This window comes from Vulpes lagopus, chromosome 1, assembly GCF_018345385.1.
Source record: "Vulpes lagopus strain Blue_001 chromosome 1, ASM1834538v1, whole genome shotgun sequence".
NCBI lineage: Eukaryota > Metazoa > Chordata > Mammalia > Carnivora > Canidae > Vulpes > Vulpes lagopus.
In genome coordinates, this window is record NC_054824.1 from 143129197 (window position 1) to 143152901 (window position 23705).

General features: G+C 61.5%; 2 protein-coding genes across 5 annotated transcripts; both read right to left on the reverse strand.

The window, feature by feature from the left end:
- Nucleotides 1–598: 598 nt before the first annotated feature.
- Nucleotides 599–13408, reverse strand: DENND4B (DENN domain containing 4B). 3 transcript variants are annotated; one of them, XM_041744300.1, is made up of 28 exons: nt 13335–13407; nt 11770–12109; nt 11086–11338; nt 10544–10613; nt 10227–10396; nt 9907–10151; nt 9565–9631; nt 9413–9471; nt 9092–9236; nt 8688–8863; nt 8475–8575; nt 7900–8115; nt 7414–7559; nt 7025–7164; nt 6816–6942; nt 6256–6462; nt 5887–6015; nt 4942–5140; nt 4502–4669; nt 3866–4254; nt 3585–3707; nt 3276–3445; nt 3053–3194; nt 2591–2827; nt 1993–2110; nt 1734–1899; nt 1583–1647; nt 599–1476 (listed from the first exon to the last, which is right to left on the reverse strand). In XM_041744300.1, exons 2-28 carry the CDS (start codon nt 12084–12086, stop codon nt 1331–1333), a joined length of 4491 nt encoding a protein of 1496 aa, XP_041600234.1. In that variant the 5' UTR covers nt 12087–12109; nt 13335–13407; the 3' UTR covers nt 599–1330. The 3 variants fall into 3 exon arrangements, with proteins under 3 accessions (XP_041600234.1, XP_041600224.1, XP_041600244.1); XM_041744290.1 differs by having other exon boundaries at nt 10227–10613; nt 13335–13408; XM_041744310.1 differs by lacking the exon at nt 13335–13407 and adding an exon at nt 12800–13322 and having other exon boundaries at nt 10227–10613.
- A 985-nt stretch (nt 13409–14393) lies between these two features.
- CRTC2 (CREB regulated transcription coactivator 2) lies at nt 14394–23289 on the reverse strand. Of its 2 annotated transcripts, none has more exons than XM_041721943.1 (14): nt 23002–23289; nt 20411–20512; nt 20217–20333; nt 19696–19757; nt 19035–19103; nt 18750–18853; nt 18619–18648; nt 18384–18448; nt 18254–18300; nt 17898–18148; nt 17189–17595; nt 15785–16054; nt 15167–15353; nt 14394–15039 (listed from the first exon to the last, which is right to left on the reverse strand). In XM_041721943.1, the coding sequence occupies exons 1-14, from the start codon at nt 23152–23154 to the stop codon at nt 14819–14821; spliced, it is 2085 nt and encodes a 694-aa protein (XP_041577877.1). In that variant the 5' UTR covers nt 23155–23289; the 3' UTR covers nt 14394–14818. The 2 variants fall into 2 exon arrangements, with proteins under 2 accessions (XP_041577877.1, XP_041577867.1); XM_041721933.1 differs by having other exon boundaries at nt 18384–18463.
- Nucleotides 23290–23705: the final 416 nt, after the last annotated feature.

The window sequence follows — 23705 nt, forward strand, 5'->3', positions numbered from 1 at the left end:
GGTGATTTGTTCTGCAGCACTTGGGGAGTTGTTTCCTGTGTTTATTTCATTCTACAGGAAAGGGAGAATTCTGAGTGTCTCCTTCTTGCCCAGTGAGCTCCTTCATCCTTGCCTATCTTCCTGGTCCTGTCCACAGGCTGAGACCCTAGTTGGAAGAGCACCGCCTGCACCTAGAGCAACTGAGGGGGTCTAGGGGGGCTGCCAGAGCTCCCAGGGTACATGAGAGCTGCCAGTACCGCCTACCCGGGAGTGGGCTGTCCTCTGTGGAGGTACTAGAGAAGCTGGGAGAGAGGAAAGAAGGCAGAGATGAGCTCAAGGCCCCCAGAGAATGGAGCCTTTGTGTGGGGTACAAATGAGGGACAAGGGGGTGATTGTGTGGGAGGGCCGGAAGTGCCACACAGCCTGGCACCACCATAGCCAGCACCAGATTCACCCCTCTCCTGCTCCGACAACTCCCTGAGCACCAAGGGACCAGCACCAGACCTGGTCGGGGAAGACATGGCAGACTTGATGCTGCAGGGGATGAAAAGGTGGAAAGGAGGAAAAAGAAATACCTCTGCCGTTCATTATCCCAGACCCAGGGAACAGGAGGCAGAAGGAAAAAACAGAAGCAGCTTTTACTATATTTACATCCAACAAAACTTCGCAAGGAACAATCCTTACTGCACAGCCAGGGCCCTGGGCAGAGTGGAGGTAACAATGAGGACTGGATGGGGCTCCCTCAGCATCCTCCTGACTTTCCAGGAGCTACAAACCGCTGAACCACGGTGCCCCATTTCCCTTCTCTCTCATCATCCCCAGGAACCTCATCAGCAAGGGGGCTGTGGCTCCAAAATAAATAACTTAAAATACAAACACTAAGGTAGACAGTGGGGAGCTTCAGGCTACTTCAGCAGTTCCAGGAAAGGAGGCCTGTCACCCGGCCTGGCAAGGAATGACATCCCTCCCTCCTACTCAGGGCAAAGGCTCAGCAGCTCTGTCGCTTTCCAGTTGTTTTTTAAAACAAAAACTTAGAAAATGCCCAGGGCAGTGCAGACCTGTGGGTGCCCTGGAGGAGAGTCCCCAGTGTAATCTGGGGAGGAACAGAGCTGTGCCAACTCCCGCCAGATATCGTACTACATCAGCATAAGCGTACTGGGTAGGCTGGAGATAGGGGCATCATGACTTCTGGTAACAGGGGTCCCTCCTCTCTTTTGTTGTCCACATTCGGAGCCTAGGGCTAGGTCTGCTTTCCAACTCCTCTATGAAAGGAGTAAGGAGAGCAGTTATCTCCAGGATGCCTTCTCCCTCACCTCCCCACCCCAGGCCAGAGAGGAGAGCTTAAGGGTTCCTAGCATTCCAGAGGTGCTCCAAAACATTTCCGGCAATCTATGGCCTTTGGGGAGGGCATCTGTGCCCGTCGCTGCCTCAGCTCCTCCTTGCCCATGCTGCTGGCCAGCTTGTTAAAGGCGGACTTGTACTTCTTGTCGAAAGCCACTAGGGAAGAGGATGAAAGTAGGTCAACAGAGGAGGATTCCCACCCCCCTCCTCCGACATCCAGCCCCAGATACTTAAACTCCTCAGGCCCCTGCTGCTCCCTTACCTATGTCCACGTGGTCCTTGCCCAGAGCAGCCATTGTCAGGAACAAGATTTCACGGTAGATGCCCCTGGAGTGGAGGCAGAGGGTATGAATGAGAGAAGGGGTTATGGAGCCTGGGACAGACCAGGTACCTCCCAGAGAGGTGCACCATACCTCTGCAAGTGCAGACCAGCGGGAGGCGGCCCTAGCGTTTCCAGTAGGAGCCCTACAGCCTTGTGCACCTCATTGAGACCCACGTGGCGCAATACTGACTCCAGCAGGTCCAGGCTGAGGGGTGCAGGGATGGGGCCTGGCCATACCACCCGCTGTGGGATCTGGCCTGGGTGAAAGAAAGGAAAGCAGCCAGGATATTACTGAGCCCTCTGGGCGTGGGACGCACTGCTTCCCAGCCTGGGCCAAATACCACACTCACTGTGGATCCTCCAGAGCACATAGAGAGGTGGGCAGCTACTGGGATCAGGGGTGAGGACATCCCACAGCAGCCGCACCTGCACAGATGCTGGATCAGGCATCAGCCAAGGAGATGGGGCCTGTAAAGAGCCAAGACAAAGGCAGGCTCACGAACTGCAGGTGGAGGGCTTGAGATGGACTAGCAATGCTCCGAGAGAGAGAGGGGCATCATGGGATGCAGCCAAAAAAACAAGGGGAAGGAACCTGTATCCCCCACGAGAGTGCAAGCTCTGAGGGCATGCATTTGTTCTGACATCTGCATCCCTCGTGCCTAAAAACTGCCTGGAACCTGAAAGGTGCTCAATAAATACTGGTGTCATGACAGACATCCAGGAATCATTGTGGGAGGTACTGGGCACCACACAGGCATCTAACCCTGGGCCCTGGGCACCTAGGCCACGTCACAAGTCTGCAGACGAAGGCTTAGTTGTAAAGTGAACAGTCCAGGGATCAGACTGGGGCAATGGACCCAAAGAGCCTGTGCCAGCTCTTCGGGGCGTCAGACACCAGGAGGTGAGGTGGGCCATACCCAGCAAGCGGGGTAGCATAAGGGCACTGACCTGGGGCAGTGGGGGCCCATCACAGGAGGCCAGCACCAGGCATGGCAGAATGTTAGGCAGACGCAGCCGCTGGAAATACCACAGAAGGTTCCAGAAGATGATGGGGTGGGCAGCAGGCAGCTCAGGCAATGCCAGCACCTCACTGCCCTCATTCTCCACCAGTGACTCCAGCTCTTTTCGCAGCACCAGGGGGCTCAGGTAGGCCCAGGCCCCACCCTCAACCCGCCGGGGCACAGCCTGTCAGGTATAAAGATGGAGAGCAGTACAGGGCAGATGCCGGCCATGCCCCTGGGGTGCCCCCCTCCCCCCGTCAGGCCCCATCCCCAGGACCCCACCCCCAGGACCATGCTTCCCACTGAGTCACCTCATCCAGCAGCTCTGGGCTCATCAGGCCCTACCACCACTGGGGAACACACAGACACATGCACCCTGTCCCCCAAGCCCCTGCGGCCCAGACCTTACCCCCATGTGCCCATTGCAGAGCTGGGGCTCATCCAGAGCAAGGCAGAGCCTGCGGTCACTGAGCACAGGGCCTGAGCCCCCAGGGGTGGGGGCATCTTTGCTGTTACTGGCACCAGCTGGGGCAGGTTTGGGGCTGGGGGCACTGTAGGGGAACAATGGGGGTCAGCCCTTGAACCTCTGCCTCCCTGTTTCCACCCTGAAGCACTGGCCCTGCTTTGGGCACCTGGGTCGGGAATCCAGGGTCTGGACACTGAGCAGAGGCACAAAGGGGCAGGCGCAGAAGGGGCAGATGGTGTTGAGGTTAGAGTCGTCAGGTGCCCAGCCGGCCATGATTTCCTCATCATACACTAGTGAGTCACAGGCACGGCAGGAGGAGCAGCTGGACAGCAGGATCTGCAGGCAAGAAGACCCCCCCAGGCTGAAGAGCCCAAGCTCCTTGCAGGTGCCCCAGCCCCTGCCTTCAATAGAGAGACAGAGGGACTAGGCCCTGTGCATGTTTCTAGCACATCTAGGTGGGTGGACTGCTCCTCACTTCCAGGGATGGTGGCTGCGAGGACCCGGGGGTGTCGCTGAGGCGCTCCGAGGACCGGCGGAGGCTCAGGCTACTGGCAGAAGACTCAGAGAGGTCCCACTCGCTGCCCAAAGAGGCTGAGCTCTGCCGGCACGTGAGAAGGAGTGGTCAGCAGGAGGCTCTCTGTTAGCAGCCCCGCCCCGGGCCTCATGGGGTTACAGCAGCTGGACACCCCCCCAGTGGCTGGCTCCCCCTCCATGTGGGCTCCCCCACAGCTGGCTCCCCCTACCCCAGCTGGCTACCTCAGACGCAGTGGATCCAGGGCGCTCGCGGGGGCGCAGGAGGCTGTCCATAGGGCTGCGGCGGGCGGGGGGAGGCAGGTCGGGGGGCAGCTCAGGTGGGGGAACATGAGAGGCGGGGGAGCGGCGGGAAGGAGTGAGCAGTTGTTGCAGGCGAGCTCCCAGCCCTCGTCTGGGGGTGCTGGCCTCATCCTGACGCCCACTGGCCTTGGACGCCAGCCCACTTGGCCCTTCCAGGGCTTCAGTGGACTGGGCACCCAGGGCTGAGCCTGAGTCCTCCAGACTGCCTCCAGGGGCCAGCTCTTCACCCGTCAGGCTCAGGTCTGAGAGGCTTCCATCATGCCAGGGCACAGGCGACCCCCGGGGCTCCAGTACCCCCAAGGCCTCTATCACTGCAGGGCAGAGGAGAACCGTAGGAGACAGTGCCTCGCTGTCCAGGAGCCAGGGAGACACCCCCTGGCCGCACAGACCCTGGCACCACCACTACTACCACCACAGTGACCTGTCCCAGGCAAGGTCCCCTATCCTCTACAGCACACCCCACAGAGGGCCCCTGGAGCCTGGCTCTGCTCTCCTCCTCTCTCCCTGGGAAGCAGTCAGGAGAGCAGGCCGGGGGTATGGGTCAGGCTGGGCACTCACTGTGGGCCACGCCGGCCTCCACGGTGGGCTGGGCCCCACGGGCACTGCCCAGGCTGCCGCTTTTCACCAGGCGCCCTGTGGGTGAAGCTGGGTCCCGGAAGCTTTGACCAGCCCAAGTAGTCTGGCGCTGAAGTGGGCGGGTAGGGGAGTGACGCTCGAGATAGGGCTCTGCAAACACCAGGAGGAGGCTGAAGACAGCCCACCAGAAAGCCCACCCTGTCCCAAAACAGGGCTTCTTGCATGGGCCTGGGGTTGTAGGGCTCCTCCCAGACAGAACATCCTCTCCTTCGTGACCAGCCAAGTGCACAGACCTGTCCCCAAAACACCCAGGTCCCCAGAACAACCCATGCCAGCCATGAAGCTAGCACCAGTTCTCTGTGCCCCTGCCCCACCAGGGCTTGGCTGCATGTCCCCAAGCAGGTTCCGGGTCTCCTACCCACCTGTCTGGGAGCTGCCTGCCTCCTGTGCTGCTGCTTGCTGCTGTTGCTGCTGCTGCTGCTGCTGCTGCTGCTGCTGCTGCCGCCGTCGTTCCCTCAAAGGCTGGCGGAACTGAGCAGCCCCCAGGACGACATTCCGGAGCTTGGCCCAGCGCAGGCGCCCACCCGGTGTACCAGACAGCCACTTGCTTTCCAGCACAGCCTGCCAAGCACAGTGCTCATCAACTTGGGCTACTTCCACACCCTGACTCCAGCCTGATGGCCACTGCCTGTTCCAGGGACACCAGGGACCCAGGGGCCATCTCCCCCTGCAGATGTCCTGCTTGGTCTGTCCTGCTGATGGCTCGGCCACCGCCACTCTGAGGGAGCTGAAGGAAGCCAGAAGCTATGCGGATACTTTGTATGCAGTCTCCGCTACTTGTTAAGCATAAGGCTTTGAAGAAATTTTTTCATGTTTCTAGTCATGAGTTGTATCACATAAAAACCAGGAGGCACTTCAGTATTGTGGTTAAAGTCCTGGACGCACAAAACATCACTATGCCTGTGTTCATGTCCTGACTCCCTGACCTCTTCCCTATGGGATCCTGGACCTGTAACATGGGGCTAGAGGGAGGCGGGGCTGCGGAAACGATGAAAGGATAGAAAACACATGACATGCCTGGAACAGTGCCTGGAACAGTGCCTGGCACGCTGGCTGACAGCATGGCTACCAGTGGGGGGTAGCAGTCCTTGCCCGGCCACCCCGTCAAAGCTATGAGGAGTGAGTAAGCTGCCAAGCAGGAGGGATGCTATCTGGTGCTAAACCGCTCCAATGGTCCAGTGGCTGACAGGGGTTACAGGGCCCTGTGGACTTTCCACGGTCACTCTTCAAGGGGGCATGAGGGAGCAGCATCCTCCCTGTATCCACACTGGCACCGGCTGCCATCTCACCCCAAACAGTTTCAGTACCTTGTTGTAGTAGCCGTAGGTGATGGTGTTGGGCACAATGCCTGCCCGCCTCATCTCCAGCATGACCCGCACAGACAGCACAGGCTGCCCATAATGGGAGCACAGCTGCATTAGTACGCGGTAACACACCTGGGCCAGGAGAGGACAGTGTGAGGAGCTCCTTCCCATCCCCAACCCTCAGGTCCTGCAGACGTCACCAGCCCAGGACAGCTCCCAGGGCACTGCAGAGAAGAGCTACTTGCCCTTCCTGCTGATCTACGCCCTTGGGGTTCACAGATGCATCCTGAACATACTCAGTGAGCGTCACAGGCACCTGCCCAGCTCCCTACCACTTCAGGGGCCTCCCTGGGGCTGGGCGTGGATACCCACCTCATCAGGCAGCACCACCTTGCGGCTCTCCATCTGGCGCAGCACTTGGTAGGCCGTATGCAGGGCCTGCACGCGGGAGGGTGCTGAGCGCACATAGGCAGGCAGACACAGGAACCATAGCCCATAGCAGTGCCCCAGCAGGCAGCGCGCCCACAGCTCGGGTACAGCTGCTGACTTCTGCGCCATCCGCTGCGCAACCTTCATCTCCTGGATGGGGCAGGGCATACCCCGGTGAGGACGGTATCAGGCCAGGGCAGACCTGGGGATGTGGTGGGGGAAGCGGCACCCTCCCCAGGGTCTGTGCTCTGAGAAGGCAGGAGGGATGCTGCACACAGGGTTCATTTCATCCCTGGGCCCAGGCACCGAGGCCTAGCTCTAGAGCCGGGGCCCCCGCCTTCCCAGAGTGCTCAGAAGACAAAAGTGATGGGGACGACACTAACAGCTAACATTTTAAGTGCTTTTTATGGGCCAGGCACATTGAAACCTGCTAATAATAGCGTAGGTACTATCAGATCCGTTCCACAGATGAAGACACGGCCTGAGTCAGGTGCCTCTGTTACCTGTTTGGTACGGCGAGGGGCAGGGCTGCTGGGGGCGCTGCGGGATGGGCCTGGCACAGGCAGAGCACCAGGCTGCTCATGAGGGGACTCAAACAGCTCAGCCCGCAGCTCGGGAAACCCGTCGTAGCTGGAGGGGCCGAAAGAGGCAGGATTAGGAGTGGTCGATGAGCAGCCAGCCATGGCCTCGGCCTCCCAACAGAGGCTCTCACCAGTACTGGGGGGTGGAGTCACTGCCCTCAGGTGCTGCGGGCTCTTCAGGAGGAGTGATGAAGACGGTGAGCTCACTTCCTGACAGCTCCTCAAGCTCCACCAAGGGTGTAGGCTCAGGCTTCTCCTGCTCCGGGTGGACCTGAAGCAGGATGGTAAGAGTGAGCATGGAGACAGTGGGCACAGGGAAGAGACAGGATATCCAGAGGAGAGCACCCCTGGAAAGCACAGCTGTGGGAAAGAAGCACAGACACTCGGGCTCCCTAAGATCCTAGAGACATCGCCAGGGATGGAGTCAGGAATGGGAGGGCACACAGCTGTGTGACCCCGACAACTGGTGAGACAATGCACTTTTAACAGCGACTATGGGCAGGGGGACAGCATCCAATACCTTGTCAACGCAAGAGTCGAAGAACTCAAGGGCGGCGTGCCGAGCAGAGCCAAACGAGCATTCCTCGATAAACTGGGAGAACATCTGTGTGCGCAGCAGCTGGCAGTACAGCTTGTGGCTGGAGCGCTCCCGGGACTTGAGGAAGCCTGGGAGTGAATGTGGACCATGGGGCTCAGCAGGCCACAGGCCCTATCACGACCTTCCTGAGACCTTGGGACCCAGTCGGGGCCCCTCTGGCAGGATAACTACAGGTGCCAAGCTGGCCGGGGGTCCCTCCCTTCTGTCTGCACCTACTCCCTCAGATGGGGAGCCCTGAGGTCAGGGTCCTGGGGATGGTTTGGCCTACGGGCTGCTTACCCCAAGCCCTGAGCCCTCAGAGAGCAGAGCCAAGGCCCCAAGGACCATACAGGCTCAGGGCTGGTACCAGTGGAAGAACAAGCCAGGGAGCCTACCCCCCGACCCCCACCCCGGGCCAGCTCTCCCTACCCTGCAGGAAGAAGAGGTTGTCCACATCTCGAACACCCTCCGAGGGGGCCTGGGTGAGCGGTCGCAGGAAGTCCCGGTAGCCCTTGAGCAGACAGGCCATGAAGCGGAGGAAGGCTCCCTGCACTTCGCGCTCCAGCCGGGCCCGGCGGCCACACACTGCCTCGTAGTCTGTCAGCAGAAACTCCAGGGACGCCTCCTCCTCGGGCCCTGTGTATGCTGGGGACCAGGGCAGCCTGGGTCAGGGATGGCCCCGACCCTGCTCCTCCCACACCTGTGCTGAAGCTAAAGCGTCCCTGGTAGGTACCCTCTTGAGGCCTCCCCAGTGACTGGATTGCCCCCAAGCCCTTGCCCCCAAGTCCTTGCCCCCCGCCACCCCCCCAACTCACCACCACCACCACCCCATCCCTGGCGCACACATTTGGAATCGTGATGCAGCAGTCCCCACACTCCCGGGAAATTGGCATCCTGGCCACCTCCTCAAGCAAGTGAGGTCTGGTTCTGCACAGGCCTTCCAGCCTGGGGTCCCACGGTCAGGTGGGTTCCCAATCCCACCCACCCCTGCCCAGGGTGCTCACTCTGATCCAGCTGCTGGTACAAGTTTGTCAGAGTTGCCAGCAGAACCTTGTAAGGTCTGCGGGGCAGGGTCCGAGGGGACAGTGGCTTCTTCTCCTCAGTCCTATGACATGAGCAGAGGGAAGGAAGGGCTGTGAGGCTCCTGGCTGGCCTCTCCCACTGCTTGCCCACAGCTCTGCAAGCAGCCCTGACTGATGGACACCCAGCCCTCTTACTGGAAGAGCGTGTTGGTGTCAAGGTCGACGCAAATGACATCAGCAGGCGGGTCGTGCAGATCGAAGTAACTGGAATGGATACCCACAATGAAGGGCACAGGGGCGCTCAGCACATCTGCCAGCACCAGTGGACAGAGCGGGATGTAGGGGCACTGCCAGTGCAGCGGGAAGATCATCTGTAGCGGCAGAGAGCAAGAACCAGTGGGCGGGGGGGTGGCCGGAGTATTGGCCAGGGTCACAGAAGCTGCTGGAGGTGGGATCCTGAGAACAGCCCCTGATGCAAGTTGTGTATAGACTGTGCCCCCCAACCCCTCAGAGGAAGGTAAAGGAAGTAGAATCTGGACAGGTGTGGGGGCACGTGTGAAAAGCTTCAGGGAAGGTGGGCTGGGCAGGGTGGCACTCACAGAGACCAGGGCCTCACAAACACTGGTGAGCAGGTCAGGCCGCAACGAGTGCACCAGCAGCTTGTGCTCCGTGAGCACAGCCAGCAGCAGCGTGATGGCCAGCTCGGGGCCGAGGCTCTGCAGCAGCTGCAAGAAGCTGGCACCGCTGCAGGCAGTGCAAGAGGGGCAGGGTCACCAGGGTGCCCCGGAGACCCCTCCCCAGACACCGGGCGCAGATATTGCTAGGGTCTGACCTGTGCAGACCTCAACGGCCATGCCCACCTGCCTAGCACCTACCAGGTCCTCAGTAGCCACAGCCCTCCCCCCAACCTGGACACATACCTGAGCGGCAGGGGTGAGGATACAGGCTGGCAGAGGAGCAGGTTGTCATAGGGCGACATCTGGGAGGCAGAAGAGCCGCAGGTCAGAATGAGAGGCTGGCCCCTGCCAACTCCCTCCGCCCAGGCAGCCCCACGCTGGGTGGCAGCTCTCACCTGCACCAGGATGCGAGGTCTCTGCGGGGAAGGGAAGGGGACGTTGTGAATGAAGTGGGAGATGTGCCTGGGAAAGAGAGGGATCCGGGTCAGAGGCAGACACCCCGGCCCCCCGCCCATGTTCTGCCCTTCTTCACCTGTGCACCAGAACCTCATAGTCCCTAAACTCAGCACAGCCCCTGCCCTGGGGCCAGGCCAGGGTAAACCAGACTTCAGGCCCCACTCTTCCCTCAGCCAGGGGCACTTTTCCGGTGGACAGATTGCGCGATCCTGTCCCTGTTCCTCCGCCCGCCTGGCCCTCCCTCGTCAACCCTGCCCAGCAGCGGGGGCTGCCATGCTCACGCTTCCAAGGGCAGGCGGTGGGGGCCTGAGACGGAGTAGCGGTAGAGGAAGGTGAGGAAGGCGCGGAAGGCGGGGAAGGCCGGCCAGCGGGACAGCACAGCGATGGCGCGCCGGCTGCGCACTGCCCGACCCCCCAGCGCCCGGCCCCGCTCCACGGCGCTCAAGAGCCCCAGGGCCCGTGCTTGGCGCTCCGACAGCCTGGCCCTCGGGAAGGCCTCATAGAACTGCAGGGCAGCGCCGTACACCTGGCGGGGGGCAGAGAGGCCGTGAGGTGGGCTCAGCAGAGCTGGACCCCTGGGCATGGCATGCTGTTCACCCACCTTGTCACCAGCTGCACCCGTGAGCACGAAGGTAGAGAAGACGGGCACGGGGTACTTGGTGTGGGCAGGCCAGCACTCAACAGTGGCTCCCATGGGCAAACAGAAGACGGGTACGGACTCGGGCAGGGGGAACGCCTCATTGTCCTCCTCAGGGTACCGGCCCAGCAGCTCTGTGGGGGGACCCAGGAGATGCCAGAGAAAAGCCAGGTGGCAAAGGAGAAGTGAGTTCTGAGCATAGCGATGTTGCCAGCCAATAGGCAGCAGGGCAGGGGGGACACGAAGGAGCAAGGGTCTGGAGGCACACGGGGGCCACTCACCTGCCTCGTAGACCAGAGTGTGGGCCTTGGCTAGGCCCACTTTGTAGCACAGGTATACCGCTGGACCCCACTGTCCCAAGAATGACAAGACATAGATACACACTCACAAAGTTTTCTGGGCTCCATTTTGTCTACCATCCCTTAGCAATCTTTTCTCTTTATTTAAAAAGTGATTGTGAGTAGGCTCCATGCCCAGTGTTGAGCCCCAGAGCGAGGCTTAAACTCACAACCCTTAGAGGGAGAGTCAGACACCTAAGTGACCCAGCCAGCTTGGGGTCCCAGTGGTCTTTTGTCTTTAAAATTCCCAACAATCCTGGGGTGCCTGGTGGCTCAGTCAGTTGAGCTTCTGCTCCTCCCCTCATTTACTTTCTGCCCCTCAAATAAATAAATCTCAAGAAAAAGAAGAAGCCCTCCCAGGAATCCTGGTCCCCCAAGAGGAGAGTCACCCCTGAAGGCCTGCCGCGGGTGTCAGAAGCCCTCTAGCCCTAGGTGGCCTCTCTGACCCAGCGCCCACACCCCAGCAAACCACAGGCCCCGCTCACCACACCAGGGTTGAGGTTGCGGGGCAGTCGGCAGTATGTATGAGGAGTGCCCTCCCCCTTGCTGGGCAGCACCAGGCAGACGTCGGTGATGCCAAGGGCATGCAGCCCTGCCCCCTCTGCTGCCCGTCGGCAAGTGAGGTAGGTGCGGGGGTGCCCAGGGCCAGGAGGGGCCAGGTTGGCCGAGTGGCTGTAGGGCGTTGTGTCCAGCACCTGAAAGCCAGGCTTGGGTCTTTCCTTCCCCTCGTACAGGACCCTGAACATGGAGAGCAGGGCAAAGGTCAGGGGTTCGGGGCAAGTCCTACTGACCAGTCTTGTCACAGCGAGCACCAGGGCCCACTTCTCGCTGGACTCTGCCCTCCAGCCTTCTGTGGCTCCTAACTGTTCACAAATGCGAGGGGGAAAGGCTCCCGTGGACTCACTGTGTGCCACATCCCACATACGGATGACCCTGTTGGGTCTTCTCAAGCACCCTGTGGAGGTGTTCTCCCCATTGAACGGGGACATGGGCCCACAAGGGCTCACCACCCTGGCCAAGATCCCATAGCTTGCAAGCAGCTGCGGAGTCCACCCGCTGATTCCACGTGGGGACTAAGTGCATCCCCCCACCCCTGCCCCCTTCCTGCTCTCATCCCAGCCCCCACCTCACCCTGCCTCCCCTGGTGCCTGCACAGAAGGGGCACGCACCCCAGCTCCACGAGGGGGGGCTTGTCACGGCCCCTGCGGTAGCAGATGACGGGCTGCGTTCCACCCAAGAGCCCAGCACTGAGTTCCAAGGGGTGGCCCCCAGCGGAGGACTGGATGCAGGTATAGCCCTGGGGCACTTCCTCGCCCAGTGCCCGAGCAATGACCGCCATGTCTGTGATGGGCTCGGCTGGCCGGGGAGGGCGCAGGGGCCCACTGGGTTCGGGAACCCGTGTCTCCTCGGGAATGGGAGCTCCGTTCCCTGCAAGCCCGGCTATCACGAAGTAATCCACCAGCCGGGGGGGCCGCTCCTCCGCCATGGCCCCCCCCTCACTCACTGCATCTGGAACGGTCAAGTGGGGCAGAGGTGAAGAAGGGAGGCAACCAAGACCCCCCTCTGCTCCCTCCTGTCCCCAGTCCTTACAGGGGAGGGGAGGGTCGCAGAGGTCCGCCAACCCCGAGCTCTCCCGCCTGTGACGTCACCAGACCCTTAAAGGGACCCGGCCCTTCCCGCGAGCAGCAGCAGCCCTCTCCCCCAGCAGGGCCCCAGCAGCGCCCCAGCAGCGCCCCAGCAGCACGCCCGCGCACAGCTGACCGCAGCAGCCGCCCGGGGGCTCTGACCTCGAACCGCTGCTGGGCCCCTACAGAGGCCCGGCCGCCCTCACTCCCCACAGTCGAGGTCACTATCTTTCCTGCACTGGCCCTGCCGTGACTTCGCCAACCTGACAGTCTGTTTTCTGGGTTTCTGACCTTCCCACCCCTCCTGATGACATCACTAGAACCTCACGGTCCAGCCGAGGTTCTTATAAAGAGCGCACCTCTACGTTTTCAGGAGGACCCCCCCCCCGGGTTCCAGGAAGGCCCAGAAAATCCAAGTTTTTGTGTCTTTCCACCAGCCTCGGGTGTCCTGCCTGCGGGTGCACTGACCCCACACACCAGCGCCCTCCCACCTCCAGGCTCCTGAAGTTGGGTCCGACGCGGCCGCGGGGGCGGGGGAACAAGGGCGCTCCACCGGCCTCCCCTGTGTGCTCACCTGCCGCCATGGCCTAACCCGGGGGTCCCCAGAGCCCGGGGCACGGAGCCGGGGCGCAGCTCGGCGAGTGGCTGCAGCACCGGACGGGAGGCGTGGGGCGCTCGGGAGGGGAAGGGAGGGGACTTCCCGAAACCCCGGAGGGGAAGCTGCGCGGGCGGAAGTCGGCCCCGGGGCGTGCGGCGGGGGCACCGCCAGGCCGGCAGCGCGGCCCTCCTCCCCCCACCTGCCCCGCCCCCGCCCCGGGCCCCCCAACCCCGCCTCGCCGCCCAGCGCGGCCACACGCAGCCAGACCGTCCGTCCCCACCCCGGGTGGGGAGCCGCGGCCGCGGGCAGGGGTGGGGGGCAGGGAGCGGGGGGCCCGGGGCGGGGTGGAGGGGTGAGCGCCCTCCGGCCGCCGCACACCTGCGCGCCCGCCCTTGTCCCGCGGGCTCCCCGCGCTTTCACTTCCCCGCGGCGGAGGAAGCGGAACCAGCTGCGCCGCCGGAGCCCCGGCCTCCCCGCGCCCCCTCCCCGCCCGCCGCCAGCCCGGCCCTACCTGCCGGCCCGCGGCTCCCCGGCCCCCCGGCCCGCGGGCGGGCGGCTCGGAGGCGGGCGGCGGGCGGCGGGCTACCCGGCCCCGGACATGGCGCCCGGCTCGGCACGCTCCCGCCGGGCGGCGGGCGGAGGCACAGGCGGCCCGGGCGCCGCGCCGGGCTCGTCGGCGCGCCCCGCTTTCTCCGCTGCCCCCCCACCCCCCCACCCGGGCCGTGACCCCGCCGCGCCCGCTCGGCGCCCGCAGCGCGACCCCTGGCGGCCGGGAGGGCCCCCTGCACGCAGGCGACGGCGCCCGTCCCTCTCGGGGGCCCGGTCACATGTGGCCAGAGGTGGGGGGTGGGGGCCGGGCTGCGCCGACCCGGCGACGCCCCGGCTTCCAGGCTTAAGGCGCACTGCATTCCCTGCGGGCCTGGGTTGCGAGCTCTCAGTTCCCTTTCTGAAAAAGAGCAGGGCTTCGAAAAGAGGAAGAGAGGGCGGAGCTGCGGGGTGTGCCCGGAGGGGAGCGGGGGCCGAGGCTGGAGCCAGTGGGATGGACACCGAGAGGGCGCGGGGCTGGCAGCCTGTGGCGGCAACAGGCACCCCTCGGGAACCCTGGGAGCAGGCCAGCACTCAGGGCAGGGAGGGCACGCGCGGGGAGGTAGCCAACTTGGAGTGAGGTCAGAGGCTGGCCCTGGACCACTGTCTTCCAGGTTCTCTAGGCTGCCAAGGCCAGGACGCAGGGGAGACCAACCCGAGCCCTGTCTGGCATCCCCAGCAGCCACTCCCCTAGGACATCCTGGGGAGACGCCCTCACCTGGGGGCATGCTGCCCCTGGGGAAACACCAGGTATCTCAGGCAGCAGTCGCCTCACCTCTGACTCAGCCCAGACAGGTGGGAGGGCACAGGAGGGAACAGGTGCTGCCCTGGGAGCCTACATTCAGTCTGGACTCCTGGGTTCGATGCTGGGTACAAATTCTGAGGCTTGGGGCCCCAACAGTGATGAGAAGGTGCAAAAGGACCCCACCCCCAGGATCCTCTAAATTCCCAAATGCATCCCCAAGAGTAGAAACCACACCAAGTGTTTGATATAATTTTTTTATTAACGTATAATATATTTAATAAAAAATAATATCCACTCTGGCTCTCTCCTCCATTGCAATGGGAAGAGTGGTGAAGAGGGGCTGGCACTGCCCACCCCTAGGCATCTAGGCAAGCCCTGCCTCCGGGGCTCCCCTCCACCCCTGCTCTCCAACAGGCTCTGACCTCCAGACAGACGGTTCAAAGTTACAAGTGCTTTAGGCCCTCCCTTGAGCTCCCCTAGGCCCACCCCTTGTGCAGAATTCAGGGGCCACCTGGACAAACCCCCTTGCTTTTCCTCACTCTTGGGATCCCTCATTCACATTAGAAAGAGGATCTTGGGGGAGAGTGGAGTCTACTGGCCAGGGGGAAGGGAGGAAAGGAACAGTGATGGGGCAGGGCCACGGAGAGGGGTGCCCAGGAGGCCCATCATTGCAGCCGGTCACTACGGAATGAGTCCTCCACTGCAGGGTCAGGCAATAGGGCACAAGGGTCACTGAGCATGTGGAGCCCCTCCAGGCCTAGTGGCTCCATGCGCAGCTCCTCCTCCAGCCCCAGCCCCAACCCCAGCCCCGTTGCTGACACCTCGAAGCCAGGCACTCCAGCCAGGGCTGCCGCAATCTCCTTAGAGAAACCCGGGGAGGACTCTCCTGTGTAGGCAGAAGAGATGAGTGAGGATCCATGGCCCTCAAACTCCTCTGGGACCCCTCCATCTCCCACCCCATCAGCAAATGTATCATCGCCTCCTGCCGTGCCTGTCACCACCCACCCGCTCACCTGGAAGAATGATGTTGGGCCCTGAGGCATGGCGGGAACAGTGGGTCAAGTTCTGGTGATTGAGGGCATGAGGGTCCTGGAGGCTACTCACTGGTCCCTCACCCCCTAAAAATTCAGGCCCTTCAGAAAAGCCGGGGGGATCCAGCGCCAGGCTGGTTGATGGGCTCGCCATGCTGAACTGCTCCAGCTGTGGACACACAGACAAACCCTGAGGAAGAGACCTTCACAGCAGGGTGTCCCGGCCACCCTGCCTGCCCTGCAAAGCACCCCCACTCCTGGACTCCAGGAATAAGAGCAGACAGAAAGAAAGCCACAGGCAGAGCAACAGAAGGGAGCACAGGGCCTGGAGCAGGTATGGGTAGCATGCCTCCTGCGACACAGCGAGAACATGCCAGGAAGAACTCAGGGGAGAGCAGCAGTCATCAAAGAGCTCACTGGGTGGAGGGAGCAGGAGCAGGGGTCAAAGCAGGAGGAGAGAAGCCTCAGGTAGGCAGTGCTCTGTTATCAGGAGGGAGCGAGGATCTCCCCGATTCAGAGTGCACCAGTGATCCTGCACTGGCCTCTCTGAGCCTCCCCCAACCCCTGCCCTGCTTCCAAGCCAGGGACCTGGGTACTCACGTTTCCCAGGCTGAAGTCACTCATCGGCCGGAGGTAAGACTGCTGCCCATGCCCACTGGAGCCAGGCGGGCACAGTGTACCATAGTGTGGCGGCCGGCCCGGGGGCTGCCCACCTGAGGGCTGCATGGAGCAGGCCTGAGAAGACAGCCCTGGCTGCTGCAGAGGCTTTGGGGTGGGTGCCTGGCTGGGCAGAACCAAACTCGGGGGGCTATATGGGTATGGAGGCAGCCGCTGGTCAGTGGACAGTTTGCTGGTATCCAGGGGGACGCCCTAAAGAGAAGCAAGGAGAGGGGGAGATACTTACCCCTCAGGAACACCCCCAGGGGAGCTTGGTCAGGGCTTCCCACCCTGTGAAGCTGCAACCATCCTCAGCGCACACATGACGGTGTTCTGTAGGGGGGTGTTCCGTGGGGTGCCCCGGGGCTGGGTGCCGACACTCAAACACAAAATGAAAGCGACTGAGTAAGGCCAGTGTCAGGAGGCCCCAGGTTCCCGGCAGAGGGAAGCTGCTCCAAAGCTGTGCACTGTCACACTGCCTGCAGCAGCATGGCCCACAGGCAAGCGCCCACATGCACTGAACCTGAGGCCAGTGGCAGGGAGAGCCTACAGGAGGAAGGGAGGTCAGGCCACTCTAAGCTCCAAGGGAGCAGAGCCGTGCTGGCCCGGGCTTACCCTTTCCTCTGGGAAAGGGGCCTGCGTAGGGATGGAACCCGGAACACACATCCTAGGAAGCAGTAGAGGTGCAGACCAGGGCAGGGGGGTGGGGGCTGGGTGAGGGGGTGGGGAGCCACATAACTCAGCACTGGGGGAAGAGGCCCCTGCTAGGTTCTCAGCCTGCTCCCAACTCTTCCTAACTTGTTGAGTAAGCTCACAGTGAACCTTCCCTCTGGGCAGGGTCCTCATCTGTAACATGAAGAGACGAGGCTCTAGGATCGAGAGCCCCTGACTCTATGAAATTTGTGGAAGGACAGCAATGGGAGCGGGCATGGGACAGGATGGAGGCATGAGAGACAGACAGACAAGGAAAGAAGCATGAGGAGAAGAGGGAGAAGAGAAGAAGCAGCTTCCATCTGGGGAGCATGCACCTGGGTGGGCACAGCCTAAACATGTCTCGTACGCGACTCCTGTGATCCTTACAACAGCATCCTTGTTTTACAGGTGAGGATGTGAGGCTCACAGCCGGGATACCACCTGTCCAAGGAGACCGCTAGGAAGAGGCGGGGTCGGGACAGGAACTGGGGAGCTTACCCAGGGCTTGTGCCCGTCAGGCAGGAGGTGAGAGGGACAGAGGAATGGAAGGGGAGCACAGAAGGGAGGAGGGGGTGTCTGAAGAAAGGAAGGTGGGAGGGAACACGTGGCAGGGGGGGAAGCCAACGGACATAGACGGAAGGCAGCCACGCATACCTGAGTGATGGAGGACAAGGTGGGTGACATTGTTGGCGAAAACTGTTTGGGCAGCTGCTGTTGGGACCTTCTGGCGTCAGCTGGGCCCGCGGGCAAACTCAGGGGGCTGAGGGGCACGCGGCGGTGGCGGGGGGAGGCTCCAGGGGTCGATGTGGGGTAAGGGGGGGCACTCGGCACAGGAGAGGCAGTGGAGGAGGAGGATGTGGAGGAGGAGAGGGCTGGGGCGCTGAGCGAGGGATGGCCCAGGGAGGCAGTGGGCAGTGCATGGCGGGCCAGGGAGGATGCGGGAAGGGAGGGGTGGCTGTGGGAGCCCTGGAGTGGGGGCTGAGGGCTGCTCAGGGAGGCCTGCAGGTTGGGATTGCTCAGGGAGGACTGCAAGGATGGATGGCTGAGAGGAGAGTGAAGTCCTGCAGACACAGACAAAAAGCAGAGATGCCGACGTTACCGATGGGAGCCGGGCCTTCCTCCGCCCAGAACGGGTAGCAGCGACCAGACTATGAAGGTGGCAGCACGATGTCCTCCCTGCTCTGTCCCTGACCGTGAGCTTGGCATGGCCCACCTGGGGGCTGCCCTCCCTCACGTCTGCCTGAGAGAATGCTGGGGAGGGCTGGTGTGCACGGTCCCTGAGCTCCCAGGTGCGCCAGACCCACACCCCTTCAACCCTCAGCCAGGCAGTGCTCCACGGCACACAGCCAAGACCACCACTCACCTGGCACCTCATAGCCCGAGCCTGGGCCTAGTCCCAGGCCCCCGCTGATGCCAAGGTGGGTCATGGTGTGAGTCAAGTTGGAGGTACTGTTGCCTCCACTCAGGCTGGGGTAGGCTGTCTCCTCAGGGTCCAGGGGGGTGGGCAGTGGTGGGGGAAAGTGCAGATTGGTGAGGTCAGGTAGGGAGCCGCCTGTGTTCATGGCAGGTGGGAGGACGGGCACGCTGGGAGGCTGGTCGGGAGATGGAAAGATGCTGCGGGAGGAGAGCCGTAGATGGGGGCGGTGGTCGGGGAAGGGCATGGAGGCTGGCCTCTCACGTTCCCCTCAGCCCCTTGGCCAACCTCACAGAGGCACCTACTTAATTCCAGGGACTTCACAGGACCGAGGTCGGGAGGAGGATGACAGCTGAGGAGAGATAAAGAATGTGGGAACGGAGGACTGAGGAGGGCCTGTCCCACAGAAGGAAGAGGGCAGGGCATCACACTGACCTTCTTAGCATCCCATGGCTTCAGCAGATGCTCGTCATCTAGTAAGTTCTCCTCAACAGCAGGGACTTGAAAGAGAAAGACTGGCGATGAGAGGGTTGGAGAAGGAGCCAGTCAGACCGGAGAGGGAGCAGAGGCGAGTGGGAGCCAGCCCTGCTTTCAGGCCCGACATGAAGCCCCCAACACCAGCCCAGAGGTTCTTGGGTATCAGGACCCACAAATGGCAAGAAAAACATACCTTTAGAGCCCAAGTCACCATCCAAAAAACCTACAAAGAATGCAGTAGAGTTGGGTACAGTCCATACTTCTCTACCCACTTCGAACCAAAGCTTCTCAGGCTACTCCCTGCCCGGGGCCAGGGCCGTTTACCTCCGCGGCGGCTGGGCAGGATGCCGGGAGGGGCAGGGCCTGGATATGTGTCCTGAGGGCTGGGGTTCATCACACTGGTGTGAAGGGCAGAGTCAGAACTTGTCCTGTGGCGGGGGGGTGGGGGGTGGTGGAGGACATGAGCTGGCACCTGTGCCCGTCTTCCCGGTTCCTGTGCCCTGCTCAGTGGGGGAAAACACTGGCTGGGCTGGGACAGGGTGGGGCGAGGGAGCAGGGCCCAGAAAGCACAGATAAGAGACGTGGCACAGAGAAGGCCAGGGCCATCACCTGTTCAGTGCAGATGGTAGTCGAAACAACTGCCCCTTCTCTGCAGGGAAGTTGCCCCAGGGCATCGTCCTGGGGTGGAAACACAAGGTCATGAGGAGAAAGGCAAACAGACAGGAAAGGGGCTGGAGAGAGCCATGCAGCCCAGGCCAAGATGGACAGGGCTGGGCACCCGGCGCGGTGCCTCCTTTCTGGTTCTTCTGCTACCTGTGACCCATGACCCCTCTCCCACAATCAAGCTAAGAGATCTGGATATTCTCAACCTGTCTCTGTCGGGACAAGCTGAATGGGAATCCTGGAGCCCAGCAACTGGCCACTGAGGACACCATAGATAGGAGAGACTCGGAAATCTGAGCGCCAGAACCGTGCAGTTGGCACCCACTTCTGTTGAGAGGCAGTCATTCTCCCTCGCAACACACACACCCCAGCCAGCCACAGTTACCATTGGTCTTGCACTGGCTGGCCTGGGAGGCTCGGCTGCCCGTGTCAACATGGCCAAGACTGGACTCTGACCCACCTACTACACCTACCCTCACCCCTCCCAGCCCTGCATTATGGAGCAGGTACTGTTCCAAGCCTGCCCAGAGAGCCTAGCCCCGACCCAAACTCCCCCAAAGACATGTCAGAGAGTAGACAGGAGATCCTGTCTGCCCTAGACACTGACCTCCGCCAGCTGGACTCCGGGGGAGGAGATAGGTAGGCAGGACTATAGGGAGAGCTGTCGACGTGAGCCGCACCAGTTAAGGAGACAAGGATGAGGGGGTCAGAGGATCAGAGACCAGGGGAGAGGAGAATACTGGAGGAGACTGATGAGTCATTTTTAGAAGCAAGTACCCCCCCTCTTCCTCAAGCAGCAACAATAGGGCTGAAGGATGGAAAAGTGAACCATGCCCAGCCGAGTTGGAAGAACAAGGGAGAGTAACTGGACAGGGCTTGGGAATCAGGTCGTGAAACCTCAGCGACTGAAGGGGAGACCAAACCCCCTTCGGCAGGAGACATGTGGCCTGCTCTGGCAGCAAAGAGCAGGCTGCACACAGCCAGAGAGAATGAGGCACAGCCACGCAGGCTGGATGGCGGCTTTCCTGGGAGGCTGGCACAAGACGGGCCCAACCCACAGGCAGTGTCCCTTCACGTGGAATCCCGTCCCCAACCCTGCAGACAGCCCGAATCCTTGGTGAAGGATATGTGACGGGGGTGGCGGCGGAGCGGGGACACCATCCTTCGGGGGTCTCGCTGCACCCGTTCCACCAGCCCGTGGTGCCGCGTGCCCCGGGAGGAGTCCAGAGGCGAGTGGAGGGGGCTCTGCCAAAAGAGATAGGTCAGTCAGCAGGGGAAGCTGCCCGACAGCTTGTGCTCCCCCTGGGCTGCTGTCCACTCACCTGGAACTCGGCCAGGCCACAGCCAATCTGGTTCACGTTGGGCAGAGAGCCGCCGTAATGGGAGCTCCTCGTGTAGGCCAATCGCAATTTTTGGGCCTGTAACTGAGACATGGAGGACAAGTGGGAAAGTCAGGAAAGATTCTGACTACCGTTCCTATCCTTTGGCTACTCTGGCCATCTCTCCCCAGGGTATGCCACTATTGCTGGTGCATTTAGGAAAGCTGCCAAAAGAAAAGCCAGAGCTGGGCAGACAGGGTGTGGAATCTGCCCAGCTCTTCTGCAGACCACCAACAGCACTCATGGCTGGCATTACCCTGCCAGGCAGGGCCTGACACTTTGCTCAGGGCCTGTCCCAGTTGGCATCAGCCTGAACAGAGTCCCTGAGGGCTTGCAGGGAGCCCCCAGGCTAGTCATATGACTTAACTCCTGGGAAGGGTGCCTATTAGGCACCTCCGCTTTCCCTTCCAGATGCGTCCAGGACTAATTGGAACATGAGGGGAAGGCCACAGGTGGATGCCACAGAGCCATTATCAACAGCCTCTTTCCCTCCCACTCTGGAGGGCACAGGCTTTTAGGCTCTGCCACTTGGCCAGCATTAGGAAAGCTACGCGGATCCTGCACCACCCTAGAACATCTAGGAAATGATGGCTCTCCTAGCTGGAAAACCAGTGCCAAAATCAGGAGGCAGTCTTCTTCCACCTAGCTTTAAAGCCCCCAAACTGGCAGGGGAGCTTTGAGAAGGGTGGTGAGAGGAGGATCAATAGCCAAGTTCAGCCTAGGCAGAGCCATGTCCCTGGCCCGATCCCCACTGTGGGGAAACGTATCCAGCACTGCAGTGAGAAGCCACAACCCTCAGTCCGGCACAGCGTCAGTCTGTCTACAGATCTTAAGTCCCTCTGTGAGAGGTGAACATCTACTTCTGGGGCTCAACCACTGCAACCAGCCAAAAACTAGACCCAGGGCAGTTGATGAGCTTCGGGGATCATGCAGTGTTGTGCACAGGCCAACATCAGAACTAACTTTCTGTTCCAAGAGGCCAGCCCACTGAGTGTAGCAGACACCATATAAACCTTTGGGCCACTCAAGATTGCTATTAATACATGTGTTAACCCCAGCCTCTCAGCAGTAGAGGACCTTAGGCTGTATCTGCCTCAAAGGAGGCCTCTCCTAGCCAGATAACAAGCTAAGCCCCAGATCTCTTATCTCTAGCTTTAGACCCTTGGGTACCGACACCCTGGCCTTGTATGCCCACTAGACATGTATGTGCAGCAGAGGAGTAACCCTGCAGTTGCAAGATGGGTGGAGGGGGCATTTCGACAAACTGAGGCATTACAAAGTCAGAGGCCTCAGCTCTGAGCTTTTCCCAGCCTTTCTCTTTGCACACACAAACCCTAAAATCCCACCATGCCTCTGCTGGAGTTACAGTCCAGACAGAGGATAGAGGCCCAAGCTGAGCTTCTTGCCTACCTTCTTGCCTCCACACTCACCATGATCAAAAGCTCCTCCAGGGAGCAGTCAGCAGTTAGATCATGATCCTTGTGGCATTTAGAGGGAGTTGTGTATGTGTGCACCATTTGTTTCCCCATGTCTCTCTGTTCTGACTCCCACAAACTAGGACACACAGTCTCTAGAGACCAAAAGGGGGAGAAGAAACACAAGAAAAACTAACAGGGGAGACAGAAGCAAGAATACAGCAGAACCACAGCCATAGACTCAACCCATCAGATCAGCAGAGAGCTCTGAACCATCTCCCCGGAAGTTCCTTCTAGCTCCCTGCCCTGGGGGATCACTGCAATATCCTCACCTGCTGTTTTGAGAGTAAAGTGTCCCTAAATTAGGACTGCATACCAGCTGGGCAGACTCCCCACCCTCACTCCCTCTGACATCCAGTCCCGGGAAACAAAAAGCGAAGGCCAGAGGGGTTCCAAAGCCAAATTTGCCAGGATGCCTCCCTCCTGGAACTATGTGGGAATGAACATCCGCTACACAGAAAAGTCCCTCCAAGGCACCTTATAACTGACCACAAGGCAGCCGTCTTCCTAGAAAGCTCAGCAAACCTAACCTGTCGCCAACTGGTTACCCGCTTCGGAGCTTCAAAATCCCACCTCCCCTCCGCGGCGGCCAGGGAAAACATCAAGCACAGTCCGTAAGCAATGGACCTCACCTTCATTCTCGTCGGAAAACCACAAGAAATATTTGAAAAAGGAAGCAAAGGGAAGGGACTCAGGAGGGGACTTCCTGCCCCAGCAGACCCAGCGCGGCGGCGCAAACCACTCAGGGGCCCTTTCCCGGAGGGACGCAAGTGCCGAGAGTGGCCCCGCGGGGCAGAGCGACCGGCTGGAGATCCCCGACTCGGAGGGGCCGGGCCGGGCACCCGGACCATGCCCCCGCCCCAGTGCAGGAACGTCCCCGGGGCGTCGACAGGGGAGCCGGGCCCGCCGCCCCCCCCGCCCCGCGGCCCTCCACCCGCGTCTCGCGGACTGCCGCGGCCCCGCTCCGCCTCCCTCGCGGCGGCGCCCGCCCCCGCCCCGCCTCCCGGTCCCCAGCTCCGAGACAGCTCTCTGGGCTCCCGCGGCCCGGCGGCCCCTCACCCGGGTGGAGCCGATGTCCATCATCACCTCCTCGAAGGCCGCCGTCTCTTCGGCCTGACGCTGCTTCTGCAGCGCGATCTTCTCGCTAAACTTACGCGGATTGGAAGCTGCGGCCGTGGCCGAGCCGGGCCCGTTCGCGCCCGCCGTCGCCATCTTCCCTGTGCGTCCCTCCCCGCCACCCTCCCGGACAAGCCACGGCCCCGCCGCGGGCTCCGGCTCGCGCCTCCAGCCGCAGCCGCCGCCGCCTCGGCGAGCACCGCGAACCCGGCCCCAGCCTAGCCCGGACCTGCCGCGCGCGGGGACCGCCGGGTACTGTAGTTTGTTTACGTGACCCCTGCGCGGCCCTAGGCGAGCAGCGCGAGCAGGAAGCGGACTTCATTTCCCAGTAGCGCTGGGGCCCCGGGGCCTGAAAGCCTGGCCCCTCCCCCCGGCTCCTCCCTGCGCGAGGCAAGCTGGGAAAAGTAGTTCAAAATTGATCTGGAGCCTCTGAGCGCGAAGGGGAGCGAGATACAGGGGAGGGAAGGACCGGGAGGAAGAGGAAGGGGAAGGGGTGGAGACAGGGCGGGAAGAAGGAAGGAACAAAAGAGGGAAATTTGGGGTCATCAGGGAAGGGGACTACGGATCCTGAATGGAAACCGTGAGAGCAGGGATAGTACGACTGGGACTCAAGCCTCTCAGACTGGCCACGTGCCCACCCCTCGCCC

Coding starts and splice junctions, on each gene's coding strand:
- DENND4B (XM_041744310.1), bottom strand. Junction 8,576..8,687: donor GACACCAACACGCTCTTCCA/GTAAGAGGGCTG, acceptor CTCATGTCATAG/GACTGAGGAGAAGAAGCCAC. Junction 8,116..8,474: donor GTACCAGCAGCTGGATCAGA/GTGAGCACCCTG, acceptor CCTGGTCCCCAG/CATACACAGGGCCCGAGGAG.
- CRTC2 (XM_041721933.1), bottom strand. CDS start 23,154: ATGGCGACGGCGGGCGCGAACGGGCCCGGCTCGGCCACGGCCGCAGCT. Junction 18,464..18,618: donor TGGTGACTTGGGCTCTAAAG/GTATGTTTTTCT, acceptor TCTCATCGCCAG/TCTTTCTCTTTCAAGTCCCT. Junction 18,149..18,253: donor TGTGAAGTCCCTGGAATTAA/GTAGGTGCCTCT, acceptor CTCCTCCCGCAG/CATCTTTCCATCTCCCGACC.